The following is a 20142-nucleotide window of genomic DNA, read 5'->3' as shown; positions in this document are numbered from 1 at the left end:
GCTAACCGCTCACAGAACGCAGGCAGCGGTGCCTCCGACACCGGGATGCTCTTCCTGTCAATTTTCCATCCTAACCTAAAAAGCAGCTGACCCACTTATTTAAAACTGTCACATTGTGTGTGTGTTTTGTCGCATGTTTAACGCAAACAAATGAACCGATCAAGCCAGCCGTAGACCAGCACCATTAAAATAACTGTTTTTGTCAGAAAAAAACATTTTCCAGTCCACAGAAGTACGTTGATCTGCTCCAGTGCTGCTTTCATGTTCTGTTTATCCAAACTGGAGGAGAGCCATCTGCCATCCACTGCAGGTTTTACACCGACTATGGATCCTCAAACAACCTCCACTTAAACAAATCTCCTATACTTTGTAAAATGAGATGTAATTTCTTCCAGGGAGGGATTTAAAATGATGATCATCTCATACTTTTCTATTACCTGTTTGACATGGACTCTGCAGAAGCAAAATGTTTCCCCTAGCAGTCAAAAAGCCCTTGTTTCCGAGCGTCTGGTGTCACTTTTGTTTTTCCCAATCTTCAGATGTGATCTGATTGCGCTTCGTGCGCCCGAACTCTGAATGATTTACAGCCCGACATCTCTGAGCAACAAGAGGACAAACAGAGGACAGATGATTATCGCAGCGGTCAGGCCAGGTGCATCGTGGGTCTCGATCACTGGAGCGTAAGAGTGAATTGACCTTCCCAGCAGCTGTAGGTAGAGTCCTTTTAGAAGAGATTATGTTAAAACAATGTCACAGTCACGCTTGGTTGCTTTTTTTGTTTTTGTTTCTGTAGACAAAAATACACCATGCTGTGGCTTTCAGGGTTGTTTTTTTGCAGCCACACACAACCCCTTTAATCATCCATATGATGATCAGTCACGAAAGCATGTTGCTTTCAAGGAGCATTTCTCTATTTATGGCATTTTGATGTTTTTGAAATGGCATCAACAAAAAAAACACACCACTAGCCAAAGACAAACGTGCGGCGAAATCCTCCGAAAGGATAATAGCGCAGGAACGGTAATAAACGAGGCTGTTCTGCTGATAAGAGCAGTTCAAGTGTTTTTAGTGGAATTGATGACTACAAGAGAGCTACCGCAGCCTTGAGAAGAAAACCCTCTGACCTTCAACAATGTCTGGAACAATGGCCACTGAAATATATACTTCAGGGTGTTTCAGTCCAGTACATTTACATTTCTTTGTCTGTGTTTTTACTGTATATGTGTGGATGTCAGAGAGCATTGAAGAACATTCTGCATGTTTTCTTATTCTTTTTCAGGATCGTTTCATCTTTTTGGACTGTCAGTATTCAATAGATTAAATAGGATGAATGTGGAGTTAAAGGCCCAATGAGTAGGATTTATTCTAAATCAGGGCTCCCACGTGTCCTGGCAAACCTGGAAAACGGCTGACCAATTTTCCAGTGATTAACAACGCATGAAAAATGAGAGCAAAAGTCAAATGTACAGGGACATTATTTTATCAATCTGTGGTCCTGAGGGTGAGATTGAGAATTAACTGCAGGCCATCTAGTAGAGCTCCCCAAAACGTCGCCATCTGAAAGGTTCAGGATCATATCAATGTTCAAATGGAAGCTCGTGGACAGTATTTTGAACAGGCTGCTCTCGTTTCAAACTGTTGAATAAATTGCTTGCAGCTTGTTTCGCTTACGTCCGCTGGTACGTTTACGTTATTCTATGATCAATTTGTCGTAAATGCTCAGGACGTAAGAAATGATTCATCGATGTTAAGTCAGTCGTTTAGATCAGACTTCCACAGAGAGGAACATACTTGTGTACGTTGCCATCCCTATCAGTCAAACCAGCTTGATCCTCGCTGAAAAACATCCTTTAAAAAGTCCTGGGAAACAATCTCTGGAAAAGATCGGAACCCCGAGAAAACAATGTTAATACTTGTACAGAAATCAACCCTGTTAATCATCACTTGCGATGTGCTACGAATGTGTGGAGTAGCGAGCAGGTGCCAGACAGCGAGGAAGCATCCAAGAGGAAGGAAGCGAGGGATCAACGCCAAGCAGACAAGGTTCGTTTCCAAAACCAGAGTGACTCTGGAGTTGGCTTTCGCTGGCTGGCCGGCAGCGTAACCTTTTGTTGAGCCGGGGAGGAGGTGGCTCACTTTGGATGTTTATGACTGCAGCGGTCAGACCATTGTGCCTTTTAAATCTGGGCATTCAGTACGCAGGGAAATGTGCCAAGAGGTAAAGCATGTTGGTTGTGTTTGCTCTCATAGTTCTATCTCTATGAGGGGCCAATAGGGGACCGAAGTTTGAGGGCATTTTTATCTGGCCCTTCACTTCTGAAGGGTTAAAGCTGCTGTTAGGGGTTGATTAGGTACAACATATTCAGCAATACATGACTGTAGTGATCGCAAAAGTGCAACACATGGTGGAGCAGAACAGCACCAAGAGTCTGTTTTCCAGAATATATATATTTACACACAAAGCTACATTCATACATACTATACATACAGTCTTACATTCATACAAATACATATCATTTTATTGGATTTTTTTTCTTCTTTTATTATAAAAAGCAATTTGATATATTATTACTTTGTATACTGTGTTATACTGTTAGGGCTAGGTCACTGTTTAAAAAGCATGCACTTTCTTTTGGTTGTGTTCGGATCTTGTGTTTGCAAATAACTGTGAGTGTTTGCCACGGGGGAAGTCGTGAGTACCGGACGGGTTTTTATCTGAACGAGGACTCAGACGAAGCAAAGTCAGTACTGAGTGACTCCAGCGGCGCTTGGTGACCAGGTGAAGGTTCTGGTCCTGCAGCATTTTTCAGATGTGACGTACAACTTCACCTGAACCAAACCCCTTAGAATTATTTGCAAATACTGTTTGACCTTGTTGTGTCCATGTTTGTTGTATTGCACTGATACAGATTTTTTTTTTCATCTAGGCCCTTCCTCTTCTTGTCCTACCTTTTTCTTCTTCTTGTTTCCCTCCCCCTTTGAGGATTCCACATTTCCCACGGTAACCTCAGGGGGCTTCTTGGCATTTAGTTTGTGTACATTACATCCCACGTTTTTTGTCTGAAAAAGTCTTGTATTTCCTTTGACTCAAAGTGGATAAATAGTTGGGTGGCGGTTGGGGTTTGGATAGAATAGCTTCAGTTGATTATCGACGTATTTATTTCCTGTTTTTGTCAGTTCTTTCCTGGCGCGATGATTCAGTTGGTCGCAGCAGTAACAAAGGAGCCATTCTCCGCCTCCTCGTCCTATTCTAGTGATTGGACGACACAGGGCGTGACTTCAAACGGTTTTCTCCCCGGGACCGATTCGGCAATCTGTGCTGGCAGTCCTGGGCTTGAGCCCCTGGTCGACGGGACCTCCTCCCTCAGCGGGGACGGGGTCAAAGAGCACAGCTCCGGCTCCAAGGTAAAAGTTACCTCTTCTATCTGTAAAGACGGGACACGGAGCATTTCAAAGACAGTGACTTATCTAAATGTAATCTCATCAGGTTTAGGACTCTGGGTTTGGGACTGTTCCAGTTGAAAGAACTCACTTTTGTCAGATCCTCCTCTCCCTCTTCATGCTGCTCGGTGATGCCTCCGGACTCGGGCTCTGGCTCCTCTCCAACTGTCTCCACCACTCCTCCAACCATGTCGCCAATCTGCCCGGCGCTATCCACCTGCAAACCAGTTAAGTTTACCGTTTTATTTGCTTGTTTGTTTCCGTTGCACCTCCTTTTAAACTGGAAGAGGATTCAACAGGTTACTGGCATTTTAACGTCACACAGCCTGACATCAACCCTTCAATGTTAGTCCCTGGTACCAGTCACAGGAAGGAAGAAAGAAATAGAGAAAGGAAGGAAGTTGGAAAAGCAGAATATGAGCTCCCATCTCCTGACCCCGGGTTATGACTAGAAAGGATCAGTCTTGTGTAAATCTTGTGTCAGCGAGAGGTTTGATTTGTGTGTTTATGTTCAGCAGGCAGCCTTGCAGTCACTGAGTAATCCTGCATCTCTACAGTTGTAGGGACGTTGCATTTGCAGTTCTGTGTGACATGTTCACACATGAACACAGTGTGTCTCTTACTTGAGATTAGTTTCTAGTCATGATAAGAGTCCTGAATCAAGTTTAAGGTTAATATTATTTTTTATTATCTTAAAGTTAGGAACTCATTTGTTTTGATTTCAACTGACCCTGTGGACAACATCGGTAGTGTGTCCGAGCACCAGAGTCCTTTAAGAAAACCTCTCATTCTACAGTAGTCTGTCTGACGCAGTCATGGTCCTGGTTCTCCCGAGCCTCCCTTCCCTTCAGAGCAGTGAGGCACAGCTCTGCTCCTGGCCAGAGTGTCTGCCTCGTTGGAGGCCCTGCTGGAGGCCCCATTGGAGGCCCTCCTGGAGGCCCTGCTGGAGGCCCAGTTGGAGGTCCCATTGGAGGCCCTGCTGGAGGCCCCACTGGAGGTCCCATTGGAGGCCCTGCTGGATGCCCCGCTGGATGTTCCGTTGGAGGCCCTGCTGGAGGCCCCGTTGGAGGCCCTGCTGGAGGCCCCGTTGGAGGCCCGCCTGGAGGCCCTGCTGGAGGCCCCGTTGGAGGCCCTGCTGGAGGCCCTGCTGGAGGCCCGCCTGGAGGCCCCGTTGGAGGCCCCGTGGGAGGCCCTGCTGGAGGCCTGCCTGGAGGCCCCGTTGGAGGCCCTGCTGGAGGCCCCGTTGGAGGCCCTGCTTGATGCCCCAATGGAGGCCCAGCTGGAGAAGTAGAATCTCAGCTGGAGTTTCTAGTTAACTCTCTGATTTCACCAGAATCCGACCTGGTGGCACCGATGAAAAGCATTAAGAGTAATTATTTGTATATAGAATATATAGCCAATCTTTTTTTTTCTCCCCGAGTCGCTCGGATAACAACGATGTGGCGTCATCTTTACACAAGAGAGATTCCTTCTAGCCATAGCCTGACCCTAGCTTAATTTGCCTATGCAGGAAATCAGAGAGACAAGACAGATACTTCGGTAGGTACAACACAAACAGATGCTGAATCCAAATGCCTGGAGTTGTAAACTTGCGGACTTGCAGCATGCTTCTCTGAAGACCAGGCGCATTTAAGGATGTCCTTTGTCAAAATTCCCGCTAAAGACTGTCATGCAGACTTTTTGGCAGTGCTCCATGCAGACATTCCGCCTGTCTCCTACCTTGCCGACTTCCCTGGCAGTTTGTCCCATCATTCACTGCACTACAGGTGTGTGTGCTAAATATGCCTGCTGATATAAACAAATCCGGATCCAGAAAACAAAAAACAAAATTAGCCAAGGAGTTTCAGACATGATGGAGACTGACTAAAAGGGCTGTTCCTGTGCAGAATGTTAACATCAACTTGAGAATACACTATGATTAGAACGCTGTTTTCACCTTTTTGAACACACGTGCCTGAGAAATGACATCAAAGAAGATAAATCTGGGCTTCCTACAATAACAAGAGAGTATTAAATGCACACAAATATAGCATGCTGTCATTGTTAAGATGATTGTTCTCTTGCTTATTCTGTAACAATGACTCAAAGGAGATGCTTCTCCTGTTTGCCTACGACTGTATACACAGCCACACACCCCTGTGCCCTTGCGGACTCCGTCAGAATATATTAAACCACCATCTAGTCCGCAAAGTCTGTAATCCGACCATTTGGATTCAGCAGGGGAGTGCCTACGTGGTGTGCCTCGACCTGCGCAGCTCCCCACAGGTCAGCTAGCCGAGGGTGGGTGGGTGGGCCGAGACTGTGGATGGTGCTGTTGGGAGTGGCTTGGAGGGAATGGGAGGCACTATGTAGCCTGTGCTCCATAGACTGTAGTCAGAGATAGGACAGGAAGGAAAGAGAATTAATGAGAATTTACTGAAAAATAAGCTCAATATAGTTTCAAAGGGTTGAAACCAACCAATGTCTCAACAGTGATTTTTAAACTTTTGTTTGTCTTTCAGGATAAAAATATCGCCTACCACTAAATATTTCAAATGAAATGAAAGCCCAGCGGCGACATTTTTCAGCTTTTTCAATGGACAACAATGCTCACAACCTATTTCTGCTAGGAATGTTTAAAAGTCTTGATGCGCCAAAATAAATGACAACGTATTTATATTCTTGTGTAGATGGACGCGTTGTCAGTGTTTTCCTCTCCCTTCTAGTCACTAATAATGGTCTGTATCTACGGCTAATAGCCCTTTAAATGATGAGTTGGGGAGGCTGCTGCAGGGAACGGTGGGGGAATGTCTCAGGCTCTCATGCTCAGAAAATTGAGCGACTGATTGAAAAGCTTTATTATAAAATGTAATGTAATATATTCAATAGTCTCCTTCAGAAGGGAACCCATCATAACACTCACAGGAAAGCTAACAAGCTCATTTCTATTGTGGTCTCGGATCAGTACACCTTTTCTAAGACACAGTCCCTGACCTTTCCCAAGTTATTATTTCATAAACCTCAGTCACTTAATGAGCTCTGAGATGTACCGATGCTGAAGCGGCTTGCGAAGCCGGAAAAAGTCCTCGGGTGCCACAGTTCATCATGACTCACTACATTTGCAGAAAAACCTTCCAGCAGCTTGAGAGCTGGAAGTCAGCAGCTGATACGCACCAATAAAAGCCGCACAGGATCCAGCTAGTTTCCAGGAAATGATGCCTGCCAATTAAACGTGGTGGTGTTCAACCTTTTGATTGAATTGTTTCAACCAGTCTGATCAATAAAGAAGCATGTTTAATGCTGTATACACACCTTGTGCGTATACAGCATGTTAGAGAGTCCCAGTAACCCGCTGGTCTAGAATGACTTTATATACTGAATAACAAAGGAGCATTGTGAAAGGTTGCAGATTCCAACCCAATGAATACCTCTCCGCTCACCAAGGCTGGACTGGCGTTTTCGTTTCTGCGGTGACTGGGAGGGACGACAGGCGCTCGGCTATCTACTGCTAATGTCTACAGGGTGATTTGAGGTGAGTAACTCCATGCAAAACACACATATTTATGTCGTTTTGCCACACTATTTGAGCTAAACGAGCGCCGTGGTGTCTCGTATGGACCCAACATGTGTTGCATAGGTCTTGGAATTGTTTTCAGAGGCCCAGGAAAGCAGATAAAAGTTGCCCCAATGGGTTAGCATTGGAGCGAGTCTGGAAGGCTGCCAGGCAGGTACAGATCTCGGGCTAGGCAACGTCAATTTTTGTCGGGTTTTTTGCTTCTAATAAGTCGGGATGACCCTGGGGACAACGGAAATGGGGTCAAAAATGACCGGATTTCTCCTTTAAGTCCACTGTTATACAATATTTTTTTCCTCTTGAGCACCACTTGCTGTAGTGCTGTTGTTTTTTGTTGTTGATCAAAATATTCTGCAGGGGCATTCAAATAAATAAATCGTTGATATTGGACTTATTTTCTTTCAAGTGTACATTTTTTATCTGTCCCTCAACACAGGCTATGACTACTACTAGCCTACTACTATCTGCTACTACAACCAACTACCACTGGTAGTACTAATCATTACAATCATAATACTTCAAATAATAGCAGCAACAATAATAACATTTGCACATAAAACAATGTTTAGTGGTCCAATAAAAAAAACAGACAATTTGGCCCTCGACTTGGCAACCTGGACATAATTTGGCCCTCAGTGAAAACTAATTGGGGAACCCCGGAAGGCTCACCACTGTGTTTTAGTCATTTTTGTCTTGAATGCTTAAACTCCTCAACCCCATTTAGTATGTCAACATTTTGTATTAGTATCAGCAGTTTGTAAGAAATTGATCAGTAATTAATGTCATATTTTGGTTCCCAAATGTATGCATTAAAATGAAATCTATTAAAACATTTCTCACGGGGGGGCATGCCCCCGGACCCCCTTACAAGATCGCAAAGCCCCCCCACGATAGAATCCTGTGCAGTGACGGCGCGAGACCCTCCTGTCAAAGGTTGATGCATAGCGGCTAGTTAGCGTTTGTGTCAACAGAGAGAAATGGACCGATTTGTGATAGCCAAAAAGCGAATAAGAGTGGACGATTGTGGTGGTGATTTACGGACGCAGGACAGAGTGATGACGGACTTGGAGGATGAGGATGAAAGCGAGGATGACGAAGGGGCGGTAGTAGATGAGGAGAACAGAGAAAGGAGGAGGAGTTTAGAGGACAAGAAGGGAGACAGGAGTGGAGAGTGAAGGAGAGGAGAACAGAAGGAGAGAGAAAACATATTTAGTGAGTTAAGAGACAGTTGTAAGAGTATACTGTATACACCTATACACTGTGCTACAATTCTCAGTTACACTCTTGTAAATCCACAGATGTTCTCTGTGGTGGATTTGTATTGTTTTTTGTGCTTGTTGTTTGGCACTTCATTTCATTAAAAGTAGTTAAATATGCTTGTGTTTGGTTTATGATAAACGTTTAGTAACATGCATTCGACAATATGTAGTGTATCAGCACGGCCACGGGAACAGTACATCTATATCTATTATAGTATTATTTGTTGGTGTCAGAATTCACTAGCACCTCCTATAAACAATCAGACCCCCTCATTGCCCCCCCAATAATAATTTTCTGGTGCCGCCGCTGATCCTGTGGGAAACATTGCTATTGGTACACAAAACTGGTAGATCGGCCCCTTAGTCATGATTGATTCTGGGCTGGACCAATTACAGCCGAGGGACAGTGCCCGACAGTGTACAAGCATTGTCACAAAAAAGTTTGTTTTCATTCATAGGCTTCATTGTCTTTTCATCGATACCTGGTGGGCCGGTCTCGGCTGAAAATGCCCGGGACGATTTTTGGTCCCAGTCCAGCCCCGCCGCTCACCCCTCCCTTTCCAAGCGTATCAGAGAAGTATGGTAGCATTCAGGTACAGTAAAAAAAAAACGTGAAAAGCTCTTTCCTTTCGAGAACTAGCATTTGGTTTGTTCGTTCTGGTCCATTGTAGAAACCTGCCTGGAAAAATGGTCCGACCCAGCTTACTAGCCAGCTGTGCACTAGTTAGTTAGCTACCTCGCTAATTCCTCCATGCTAAAATGCTACAATCATTACAGAACATGACCTGAACAAAGGCGTCACTCATCCAGTCTAAAGCAATACACTTTCCTAGGCGGCGACGATGAAGCTTTATATTTAACCCTCTTAGCTCTCTACGCTTCGTAACATTACTACTCCATTGCTCTTTTTAGTTATTAGCCTGCTAATCTCAACGCCACTCTGACCATCCTGCTACACTGATTGGATGGGAATGTCAATTTTATTTTTTTTTTATTTTATCGATTATACGTGAATGAAAACACAGGTGGCCATATATATATATATTAATAATGCATTAGTTGCATCATCAGTCAGTCAATTTTCTGAGCATGAGACACTTCCCTCTCTGACTCATCATTTAAAGGCGTATTAGATGTATATACGGACCATCATCAGTGACTAGAAGGTAGTCTCTGACAAAGATTCTACTTAAGTACTTGGCCTCCCCAGCTGATGATGTGTTGTGACGCAGTAGCATTGATGTCCATTACTGAAGAAGATGAGAAAGCACAGCGGTGTGTTCGGCTAAATGTTAACATGAAGTTTATTATGTCCACCTAGCATGTTAACACGCCGTTTGTGAAAAGTCACATTTCAACAATTCATTGGAGGAAGGTATCCAGTGTACCAGATTGAATGGGCATTTAACTAAATGCCACTACTGTCATTCTCATGGTGATGAAAAGTCAAGTTCATCATCTGGCTCTCAGATGACGAGAAGAAAATGTGACGATATTTCATTGGATAATCCAAACCACGGATGTCGGCCCATATAATATTTGCTGTGATTCTTAAATCTGGACTGACGGACTGATGGACATAAAAACAATAAAACATAAGTTGCGTGGCGTTTATTTTACGATGCGTTCGCTGACATCAATGAGTTGAGAGTCCATACTGGAACATTCTATGGATAGAGTCCAGTAGCAGAACTGCTAACCTCCAAGTAAACGTTAAGTTCTCACTGTAGGTATGTTTGCTCAAGTTAAATTCCCAGCTGTTGTTGCTGGTGGACCTAACGAGGAACTAGCAACATGCTGCATCAGTCTTCGTGCTACAGACCTGTTGTTGCTGTTGGTACTGCAGAAGCTGGTGCTGCTGGTACTGGTGGAGCTGTTGGAGCTGTTGGAGCTGGCTCTGCTGCTGCAGGGCGAGATGAGCGTGGTGCTGCTGAAGGTAGCCGCCTACCGTCCCCTCGAAGCCCTCGCCGGGGGTTCCCGCTGCTCCGCTGCCGCCACCTGGAACAGCCGTGAAATCACTTAGACTCAGTGTCGTGTTTAGAGGCAGAGACGTCGGGTTTCATCCTCACCGGACGCCATGATGTAGGAGCCTGCAGCAGGCGAGGCCACGCCCGAGGGCTGGCTGGTGATTGGGTCCCAGGCGTCAGAGGACGACAGGCAGTAGAGGCCTTGTGAGACGTAGGTGTGAGGCCAGACGTCCGCCGAGGAGTGGTGGAGCACCTGGTCTGTACGAGGGAAACACAGACAGGTGGAATGAGTGAGACAAATGAGGACAGGTTAACAGCAATAGGAAACAAAGAACAACAAAATAGCCGGAACAGATGGATGAATATTTCACTGTAGAGGGGTGGAAGCAGGACTGCACTGGGACATATGTCAAAGCTACAACAAACACTATCACAGAATACCACAAAATCGATTTTTATGAAACCCCTTGCTCACTTTCAGATTCAATTTAAATACTTTTCAGTCATTTTATTCCTGTTCGGTCGGCTTTCAAGGATTCAAAATTGGCGTTTATTTATTTTATTTCAGACAACAAACATACTTGCAGGCTTCAGCCTTGACACAAATGAAAACATTTGAGTATATAATTTTACTTTTAGAAAATGATGGACGTATTCCAGGATGTAAAATATACTATAACAGAGCGAAATAGAAACTTGCATGAGCAGGTTTGAGAGAAAAGCATAAGACACTATAAAGAAGAAACTGACCCAGGAGCTAAGATGCTCTTATGAGGAATACACAGGGATGACCCTGCCCTTGTTCAAAAGCAACAGTAAACAGTAAAAACTTTAATGGGAGTGTGATTAGCCAATCAGCAAGCAGCGTTCTTATCATAGAGGACGCTCAAGCAGTCTGAGAACTCTGACTGTGGAGGGGAAACATCCCCTCAGTCCAAATGCTGCTGTTTTAATCGCCTGTCTGTGTGTGTGTGTGTGTGTGTGTGTGGTTGCTGTACATGTGTTGCATGCTAGATAAAGCACAGAGCCCTTATGGTGTTGTTAATGAGGGCGGGGCTATACCTTGTGCTGACCTACAGGGTCACTCAGGGTTTGGACAGCGCTCCACTTCAAAAAGAAACTGTTTACGGTGTCCAGTTTCAGATTAATTTTGTCTTATTTTTTAACGTGAACAACCAGAGGAAAAGAAACCAAATAATTGCTTGTTTTGTTTAGATCTTTATGAAAGTTACATGGCCGTTCTTGTGAGGTCAGACAGAGTTTCCTAATCTCGAGCAAATTGCTCTCTTCCCTTCCTTTCGCTCTGTTTTTTTTCATCCTATGTGCAACTAAGCTGAACAGACATCGCACCACCTCAGGCTCCAAACCACAAATCAGGATATGACTTTGTTTCCCCAAAACTGTTTTTGTTTTACTCAACCAAGTGTAAATTGAAATCCTCACAAACTCACGTTTAGATTTCGGGTGAATTCCGTTACTCCGGCGCTCACGACTCTCCCTCAGAATGTGTCGTGATGTTTCACAAATGACAGGCTGTCATCTGAATTTGTCGTTTGGAAGTTTTTTTTGACTAAGTGCCCGGTAGCAGTGAAAGGCAGCAATGTGCAGCTGTGCGCCCGCCCTCCAAAAGTCCTTTACAGCTGGTCGGCAGAATGACTGTTTTGAGAATGACTGTTTTGAGTCTCCAATGGTGCTCTAATTTTCCCCAAACTGTGCCTCGCTGCACAATACGAATGCTAATGGTTTACTGTGTGGTCCAAAGACATGAAGTCTACAGCGAGAATGCAATATCTGTAATTATGCTGCAGCTGTGTTAATGATTTTTGGTGTATGGGCTTCAATGTGTTAAAATTCACTTTGTGTACATAATGCAGCTACATAAATAACTCAATTCCCCTCCTGAATGTTTAACCTCTCACTGTAGGTTTGCAATACCAGATCCTTGCAGTGATTCCACACTACTGTAGGTGCCATCAACTCTTTAACCCGCAGTACCTCTGCTGGTGATGCTCTCCTGGTTGACCTCACTGAGGTGAGCGACGCTGCCCTGGTTGGAGCCGGCTCCCATGCTCTCCCCGTCCATGGAGGTCCAGCCGAACAGGGTCGCCTCGGAGATCGCAAACTGCTGCATGATGCCTGAAGGGGGTAAGAGAGTGATAACAGCTGAAAGACATTCAGAGATACAGTACATAAGACAAATCCCAGCTTTGCTAACACATACAGGGAATCTGTAAATGTTGCAGACAAATATGTGTATAAATGACAAATCACAAATGATTAATTTAACTTTGGTAGATGCCAGGTAGGCCGGAACCAATTAGACAATGTTCACATATAACGGGGTTTCCAGAAGCATACAGAGCTGCCATGTTGTTCCAATGACTGGGTTGCATTTTGGGACACCCTCAAATGTATTTTTGTTTTTTTATTATTTGAAATCTCAACGATGCTTTAAACGATCGGATAAACATGATCGGGACTAGTTCTCTGCTGGTGTTATGTGTTGTATCTCTTCACCTGCAGCGAAGCGGGCCTCCTTCTCGCCATCGCTGAGGTCGCTGTAAGCGTCGTTCTCCATCCTCCTCTCCTTTTCCCTCTGCAGGTTGTTGTGTACCGTGCCCCCCATCGGCCCCGCGGTTGGTTTGCCCCAGCTCTGCCACTCGATCATGTGGGCGACGCGACCCTGGGCCATGGCAGTGGGCTTGGTCACTTTGTCCTTCATGGAGCGAGACACACCTACAACAGGTATCACACACCAGACACACACACACACACACACACACACACACACACACACACACACACACACACACAAAGAGTGTCAGAAGAACTTCTGGACTCTGTGGTTGACACCCTCGGGGGAGGGGGGGGGGGGGGGGAGTAGAATGGTGATGAGAAACTGTGTAATGTTGTAAGGGAAACTGTTTAATACATGAAACTATCCTCAATAATGCATCTGCTGGAATGGATGTGTTCGCAGAGTGACTGGGTATGAGGGCATGGCAACGACCTTGCAGCTACTTTGCATTCATAGTATATTTTTAAAAACACTCTATAAAGATTGTCAAAATTCATTTGCACTTTGAGTTCCATTCGTTTTCCTCCCTGGTAGGTTCGTTGAGCACTGAGTTTGACAATTTTTTTAAGCAAGACTAAACACATTCACATCTGCTCAGTACATCCTCTGAAAAAAGCTGGAGAGGTGGGGGTTAAATGCCTAAATGCCTCAGAAACGAACCTGCCTCTAACCTTTAAGCCACTGCAGCTTTCAAACTTCCATCACATCCTTTCAAATGAGTCACTTTTCAGATTTTAGTTGCATCATCAAAATGAGTCCGACAGTCTCATAGTCCGCCGTTTTAAATGATGATGATGCATGTGACTGATAGTGATGAGAAGAGAATGATCACACAGGGGTGAACTCAGTAAGTTCAAGAGGCAAAGAGCCACTTGTTGCTGTATGATATTTCATCTTAAAAATAAAAGCAGTTTATCAGGATCAATCAAAACTAAGTAGACTACAGAAGGTGAGCCCACTCTTCAGTTCCTCTTGAGTGTTGGAACTCAACAAATTTAACATAAAAATGAATAATTACGAGGATCGTCTGTCGACTACTTGGCATTCAAATAAAGATGACTCTTTGAGTTCAACATATCAAACAATCTGGGATTTGATGAAATAAAAGTGTAAAATATGTAGATAACGATATGACTGAAGATTCCATCACCCTAATCTTGAATAATCACATAAATTAACTGCTGAATCTGCCACGTAACCATGTCCATGCAGAACAGGTCAGAGGTCAGCTGACATCCGCTAACCAACGTGACAAATTGGACAGGGATGCCTGTGTGCTCGTTGGAGTTTGTTCATTTGAACTCGCAGTTCAAATGAACGAACAAGTGTGACGACGGAGACACCAAAAAAAAATCCACATTAATAATTAATTAATACTCATCTCTGGGTAAACAGAATAAATGAGATCCATTAGACTTTCTGTAATTAAAAAACGTGTTACACAGACTGAGGGAGCAGAGGAAAGTAATCCTTGGGTGTAAACAGAACATTGAGAAGGCTCTGCTGGCAAATCTCTGCCCAATTAAGATGCAAATACAGGATTCAAGCTGGGGACGAATACTCCGAGTCAAATGCTTGCAGAGAAGTGGATCGATTAAAAACATTTAATACAGAAAGTCAAACAGACATGAATAAACGGAACTTTAGTAGTCGCTCCCCCTGGTCCAAGGGGCAAGTTGCAGGCGTAGTGAGTTATAAATAGAAACCGTTTTACCCCCTGGGACAAAGAGAGCCAATCTCATTTGAAAATCAAACACTCCCTGCAGAGTGTAATTGCAGATGGAAATAGGAACGGAAAGATTGGTGGATGAAGGGTTGGTGTTGGGGGTCTTGTCTATTCAAAAGCCAGAAAAATATTGTTAAATTAAATGGACATAGTCATTTAAAACACTTGTCTTGTTTTGACACAGAGGTGCTAGACGTAGACACCACAAAGCACAGAGCACTACAGTTTGAAGCACAAAGCACACAAGAGGCAGCGGCCACTTGGAGTCACGACACTGCACAAAAGAGTCACAGATATACCGGCCCACACCAGCACCAGCACCGCCACGTGACAAATACACTACATTTCCCAACACACCTGTGGAGATGCCTCAGTCAGTAATTAAAGTAAGTAATCTCACTTACTTTAGTTTCTTTGAAATCAAAGATCTGATTGGATTTCCATCAATGACTCTGCGAAATGTGTCTGTCATTGACGTCTGCTGTTGATAGCAATGGAAGAGAAAGGAAAGTAGGGAGTGATATAGGAAGGGGGCACCCACAGGGGTGGCCATGTTGGTTCCAAGCTCCTCCTCCTTCCTCCTGCTCTCGGGGTGAAGTTGTCTGTTGAGGCAACGTTTGATTTACAAAATCTGCCGTTGATGGCAAAGGTGAAAAGATCATTCCTGCTTTTGCCAAGTGTGTCAGAGGATTCGCTGGCCTGTGAGGAGTTTATGTTGTGTAATAGGTTGAGTTGAGCTTAAGTGGAGCCTTTGGTAGCTGATAGCTTATGTTGACTGTTTAGAGTTTGGCCAGCGAACGAACACCTCTCTCAAACTCTTGACGAGTGCGTGAAACTGTCCTGATATACGACGAGCAACGACAGCTGCGTCTGAAACGGAACTAGTTTGACATCTATACGGGCATGGATGGTAAATGAACCCTGATAATATTAACGGTTTTTACATTCTTTATCAGGCGGCTCAGTTGGTGTTCACCAGACATCCAAAAACTGTTGTGGGCGTCTCGGTTTCCAGCCTGTTCTGTTATAAGAAACTGCATTGTCAGTTAGGTTTCGAGGGAACGATATTACGATATTATGTTTTTGGGGGGGTTGCCACAAATACACATGCACATAGGGAAGGTCGCTGTTGGTGTCCTGTGTCACGTACATAACATACTGAACTTAAGAAGTTAGATAACTAACTTATTTGAACACAAACCATGGTAATTTACTCAACCTAACCAAGTCATTTTGTTTAAATCCACAACACTATCTACATTTTTAAGACCGCAGCAGTAATCTGCTGAAATGTAACTGAAAATGTTTTGTTGTTGGGAATGTCATTTTTAAGGAGACAGGGTTGTGCTTTGCTGCTCACTATTAACCATTAACTAGGGACGGTTTCAGTCACTGATCAGTGAGTTTAAAGGTGTATAAGGGGGCAAAACTCTTCACAACGCAGATCACTTAATACTGCGAGGAAGGAATTTACCACAAAGAGAGGTAACCAGTCAAACTATATTACTGTTTTACTTTGAAATGCCATTCTGCCATGTGGGATGAAAGGTTTGATTGTTTACAGCCACACAGGCCTTAATATAGCTAAGCTAATGCTAAATGAGACTTTCACTCATAATCAGTACTAATTAGTTGAAGTTGGTTTGCATGCCCATTTACTCTGTATGCTAAAGTTGCAAAAAATGCTGATTCTGTTTGGCGACCGCCATCGAACCGAACCGCACGTTGATCATTTGGCGGCTGCACCACTGTGTGTGTGTCGCATGAAGAGAAACCAAAGAAAATGATCTTTTCCACAACATGGGAGGAGGAAGGGAACTTAACCCCCGTCACTTCTCAACAACAACTTCACCCCGGATCCTCTGCGGAGCTCGTGGAGGCAACATGGGGGCTGTTTTACCATCTAGCAGCACAGACACACACCTGACACACCTGTCAGAGAGGACTTAGCCAAGGCACCGATCCCATAGGCCTGGGGGGGCTTCCTCTTGAGGCGAGGCAGAATAGAAGTAGTGTCCTCCATGGACAACTAAAGAGAGAGAGGGAGGTGTGGTGGGAACAGAGAGGTTGGACAGGATGAAGAGAGACGGGAGGATGAAAGAGGAGGGAGGATGGTGTTGGGAAAAACGTCAAAATAAGATACATGGAATAAAAGAAAGTAATGATTGAAGATTTAGAAAACAGTTTGAGGGAGACAAAGAGAAGGGAGGTTAATCAAACACCTTGTAAACATCTTACAGTGATCATTGCTTGAAAAGAAGAGAATCATAGAAAGCAGTGGGGATTCAGAAGCAATTTAAATGGACAACAGAGAGTATTTAGTGAGCAGAGCAGCTGATAATTGGTTGGTTGATGATATGGAACAGTTACTGCTTTCACTCGTCACGTTTCTTACATGGAGAGCAAAGATGAGATCGATTAGATAGCTGAGATGTATTTGTTTAAACAGGTTCGTCTGAGCAGGAGATGTTCATGTGATGCTCGTCGACCCTTTCTTCCGGGCGGAGACGGAGGCGGAAACCTTCTCCAGTTTAACAGTGAAACCCCGTTTGACCCTGACTCAGCTCGTTGTGTTGTCTTGAATGCCCTTTAGTTATCTTACTGTTGGTGGGAAAAGGAGCTCACGTAAAAAATATCAGTATCTGATGAGGTAAGAAAGGATTTTTGAAGCCAGAAAGTGGACTCTTTGTGCAGAACGGCAGCTAGAAATTGCTCATATGCTTGTTTGATTCCTGCTGTACTTCCTGGCGCCAGCGCTCATGGCAACCCGACCAGCAACCTAATGAACACAGAGACAGAGCCCGGCTCTTAATGAGGTCCTCCCAGCAGCCAATTAAAGTGGGATATAGTAGGAAGGAACTGGTGGGGGGATTGTGTGCTAGATGTATTGAGTTAAAGTGCAGTCATTACTCTATAAAGGCAAACCAATAGTACCTGGTCCCTGGTGTGCGAGTGGGAAATCACCATCCTATCTGCTGCTCCCAGCGCATGTAACAATGACATTGTTTGGTGTGAAACTACAGCGAGTTAGTCTGCAGGAATTCAGATGTAGTTGCGATAGCGACATGTGATCATGCACTTTTCCTCACACAACAGAGTTCTGGAGAAATGTGAGGCAGCAGCGTGGCCTCCCATCCGAATTCAAACCAGTTAAATACAAGACGCTATTTTCAGAACACATTCTCACTCTCAGTTCTACAATTACCAACGCTTGCTCACTGGCCCGACACTTCAAACTGTGATGCTTTATATACCCCTCTACTTTGAATTTATTTCATTCTACCTTTCTTTATCCAGGATAATCCCGTGAGATTGACAATCTCTTTAAACAAGGGTTCTCTGACCAAGATGGCAGCATTCTTGTCACCACATAAAACACACACAGCATTTAAAACAAATCACATAAAAGAGAAAATAGCCTCAAAACAAACCAGCAAGTTCAATCAATCAATCAATCGTCAGTTTGTGTTTGTCACATTTCTGCCATATGGATCCCTCCTCCTAACCCTCCCTGAGGTTTCTGCCTTTTTTCACCCATTAATAAAATACCTCTATGCGATGGAGGGTCCCAGGGCAGAGGATGTTGTACATTTTAAAACCCTCTAAGGCAAATGTGTGACTTGTGGGATTTAAATCAAATCAAATTGAAAAACGTCTTTTCAAAATAATAAATAAACATCGGCATTCACAGTTTCACTACATTTCACTCAGTTTTTATGTTGACTCAGTTTAGGCAACAAAGGTACTTGGTTAGGGTTAGGCAGAGATCCTAGTTTGGCTTAAAATAAGTATGTTTGTAATAAGTGGGGAACTGCTGGTGTCCCTGTTGAAAGTCTGTTAGTTTGACTCAACCATCCACTGGAGTCTCCCTAAGTGGACTCTCTCTCTAGACTACGTCAGTCTGATAGCGACTCGGTTGGGTTTACATCGGAGCCAGTTGAAAGCCCGGGGCATCTTATACAGACGTCAGTATCAGACTCTGAAGGGCAGTATAATAATAATAATAATAATAATAATAATAATAATAATAATAATAATAATAATAATAATAATAATTACAGGAGCATATTTCATGCTGAGCGTTTGATGTATAACACAGTTCAGGCTGCTGGAATATTAAAACCTACTTTTTACTTTAAACTAACAATGCAGACTTGAAGTATAAAAACAAAAACAAGTACAAGAATTCAAAGTCGATCTCAAAGTCAAACAACGCTCCCTTTGGGTCAGCGAGGTCCTTGTGTACACGAACATTTCTCCAGACTCGTTGCTCGAAGTAGAACCGCGTCGACGTGAGTTTATTTGCCTCCGGGCGTATTTGAGTCCACAATATTCAGCAAATAAATTGTGCTGAAGGTAGAGAAACAGTTGATGCACCTCGTCGTGCAGCGCTTTCAGCAGAAACCGGGACTTGAAGGAAAGCTTGGGCTGTGGATGAGATAAGCTTATTACAGCCTGTTATCTGTGGCTCTGTATGTGTACAGTGTATGAGGCTTGTAGATTAGCAGAGGGCCGGGAGAGGAGACGGGTGGGAGGGGGAGGAAAAGAAAAAAAACTGGGGGATAAAGAGAGAGGTAGTGGGGGAGAGAGAGTGGAAGGATAAATGAGAAGGATGTCAACTTATGTACTCAAAGAGCAGACTCAGTTGGTGGGTGAGTGATGGGGGGGGCAAGAAGAGGGGGGAGGGAGGGGAAGAAAGATTTTAACAAGGAGACTTACATTGATTCCTTCCCAGGAAAACTCTGTTTGGCCATGCTGGGGGGTGGGTGGAGGGGGGAGGGGAGGGGGAGGGAGGAGAGGGAGAAGGGGAGGACAAAAAGCACAGGTATAGCAAAGGTGGGAGGAGAGGAGAGAGCTTTAAAAGAGTGACGAGGAGATTCGGGACATAAAACTGCTCTCAGCCTCAGACAGGAATCTCTACCATGTGGATGTTCGTGTGTCAGGAAAACGTTCTTTGCTACGAATCTCTTTCGTACATCATACGTTGGTAAGAGTGGTCTGGAGCACTCTTAGAGCCTTCTTAGCTCTACCGTAGCGATGTTTCAGCTCCTGACGCTAGTCGCCGCCACTGTACGGTAATCCAGAAATCCCCGTTGCGCATGGAACTGCACATTGCCAGTGTTGTGTTTCACCAGTGGTTTTAAGTCATTCATGAAGAAAATAAAAATACAATGTGCATGCATTTCATCACAAGGCTAAGCTTTACCGCAACCTCAGAAGTAGCCTAGGTATATTACAGTGTCATTTAATTAGCCCATTATGCCTAGTCAATGTCAAGGCATGTCATAAATGGATGCCGGTGATGGTTGTGAACGGTGGAAAACTATGGCAGCGACACAACGCATCCTTGTGCTGAACCAAAGACGCCGCCGTCCTCGGAGCCGTTTAGTTGGAATACCTAATTTCATAAGGATCAACTTCAATCCCATGGATATATTGACCGACGCGGCTATATTGCATAAGCTTCGACTACAACGGCAATAAATACGCATGTAATTAAGGATGTAATTGGCTTAATCTCCCCCGCTGTTTCTATATTTTCTATATCTTTTTTTAAATCAGTATATGGTAGTATGGTCGACCATGGTTAAATAAATGTTTAGGCCTAGAAGGATTTC

General features: G+C 44.1%; 1 protein-coding gene across 6 annotated transcripts in view; it reads right to left on the bottom strand.

The window, feature by feature from the left end:
- Nucleotides 1-2460: 2460 nt before the first annotated feature.
- LOC311028221 (protein FAM131B-like) overlaps nt 2461-20142 on the bottom strand; it is a 51285-nt gene continuing 33603 nt past the window's right edge. Inside the window, exons 3-11 of one of the 6 annotated variants that reach the window (XM_084032615.1) lie at nt 19244-19279; nt 16448-16553; nt 12738-12956; nt 12216-12356; nt 10323-10478; nt 10076-10251; nt 5674-5808; nt 3533-3658; nt 2461-3425 (exon numbers count right to left, since the gene is read on the bottom strand). In XM_084032615.1, the coding sequence (XP_083888741.1) occupies nt 3246-3425; nt 3533-3658; nt 5674-5808; nt 10076-10251; nt 10323-10478; nt 12216-12356; nt 12738-12956; nt 16448-16553; nt 19244-19279 (1275 nt within the window). In that variant the 3' untranslated portion in view covers nt 2461-3245. The remainder of the gene's footprint in view (nt 3426-3532; nt 3659-5673; nt 5809-10075; nt 10252-10322; nt 10479-12215; nt 12357-12737; nt 12957-16447; nt 16554-19243; nt 19280-20142) is intronic. The other 5 variants (XM_084032616.1, XM_084032617.1, XM_084032618.1 and 2 more) reach the window with 5 other exon arrangements.

Source organism: Eutrigla gurnardus, assembly GCF_963514095.1.
Source record: "Eutrigla gurnardus genome assembly, chromosome: 17".
NCBI classification, from domain to species: Eukaryota; Metazoa; Chordata; class Actinopteri; order Perciformes; family Triglidae; genus Eutrigla; species Eutrigla gurnardus.
This window is presented reverse-complemented; position numbering and strand designations above follow the sequence as displayed.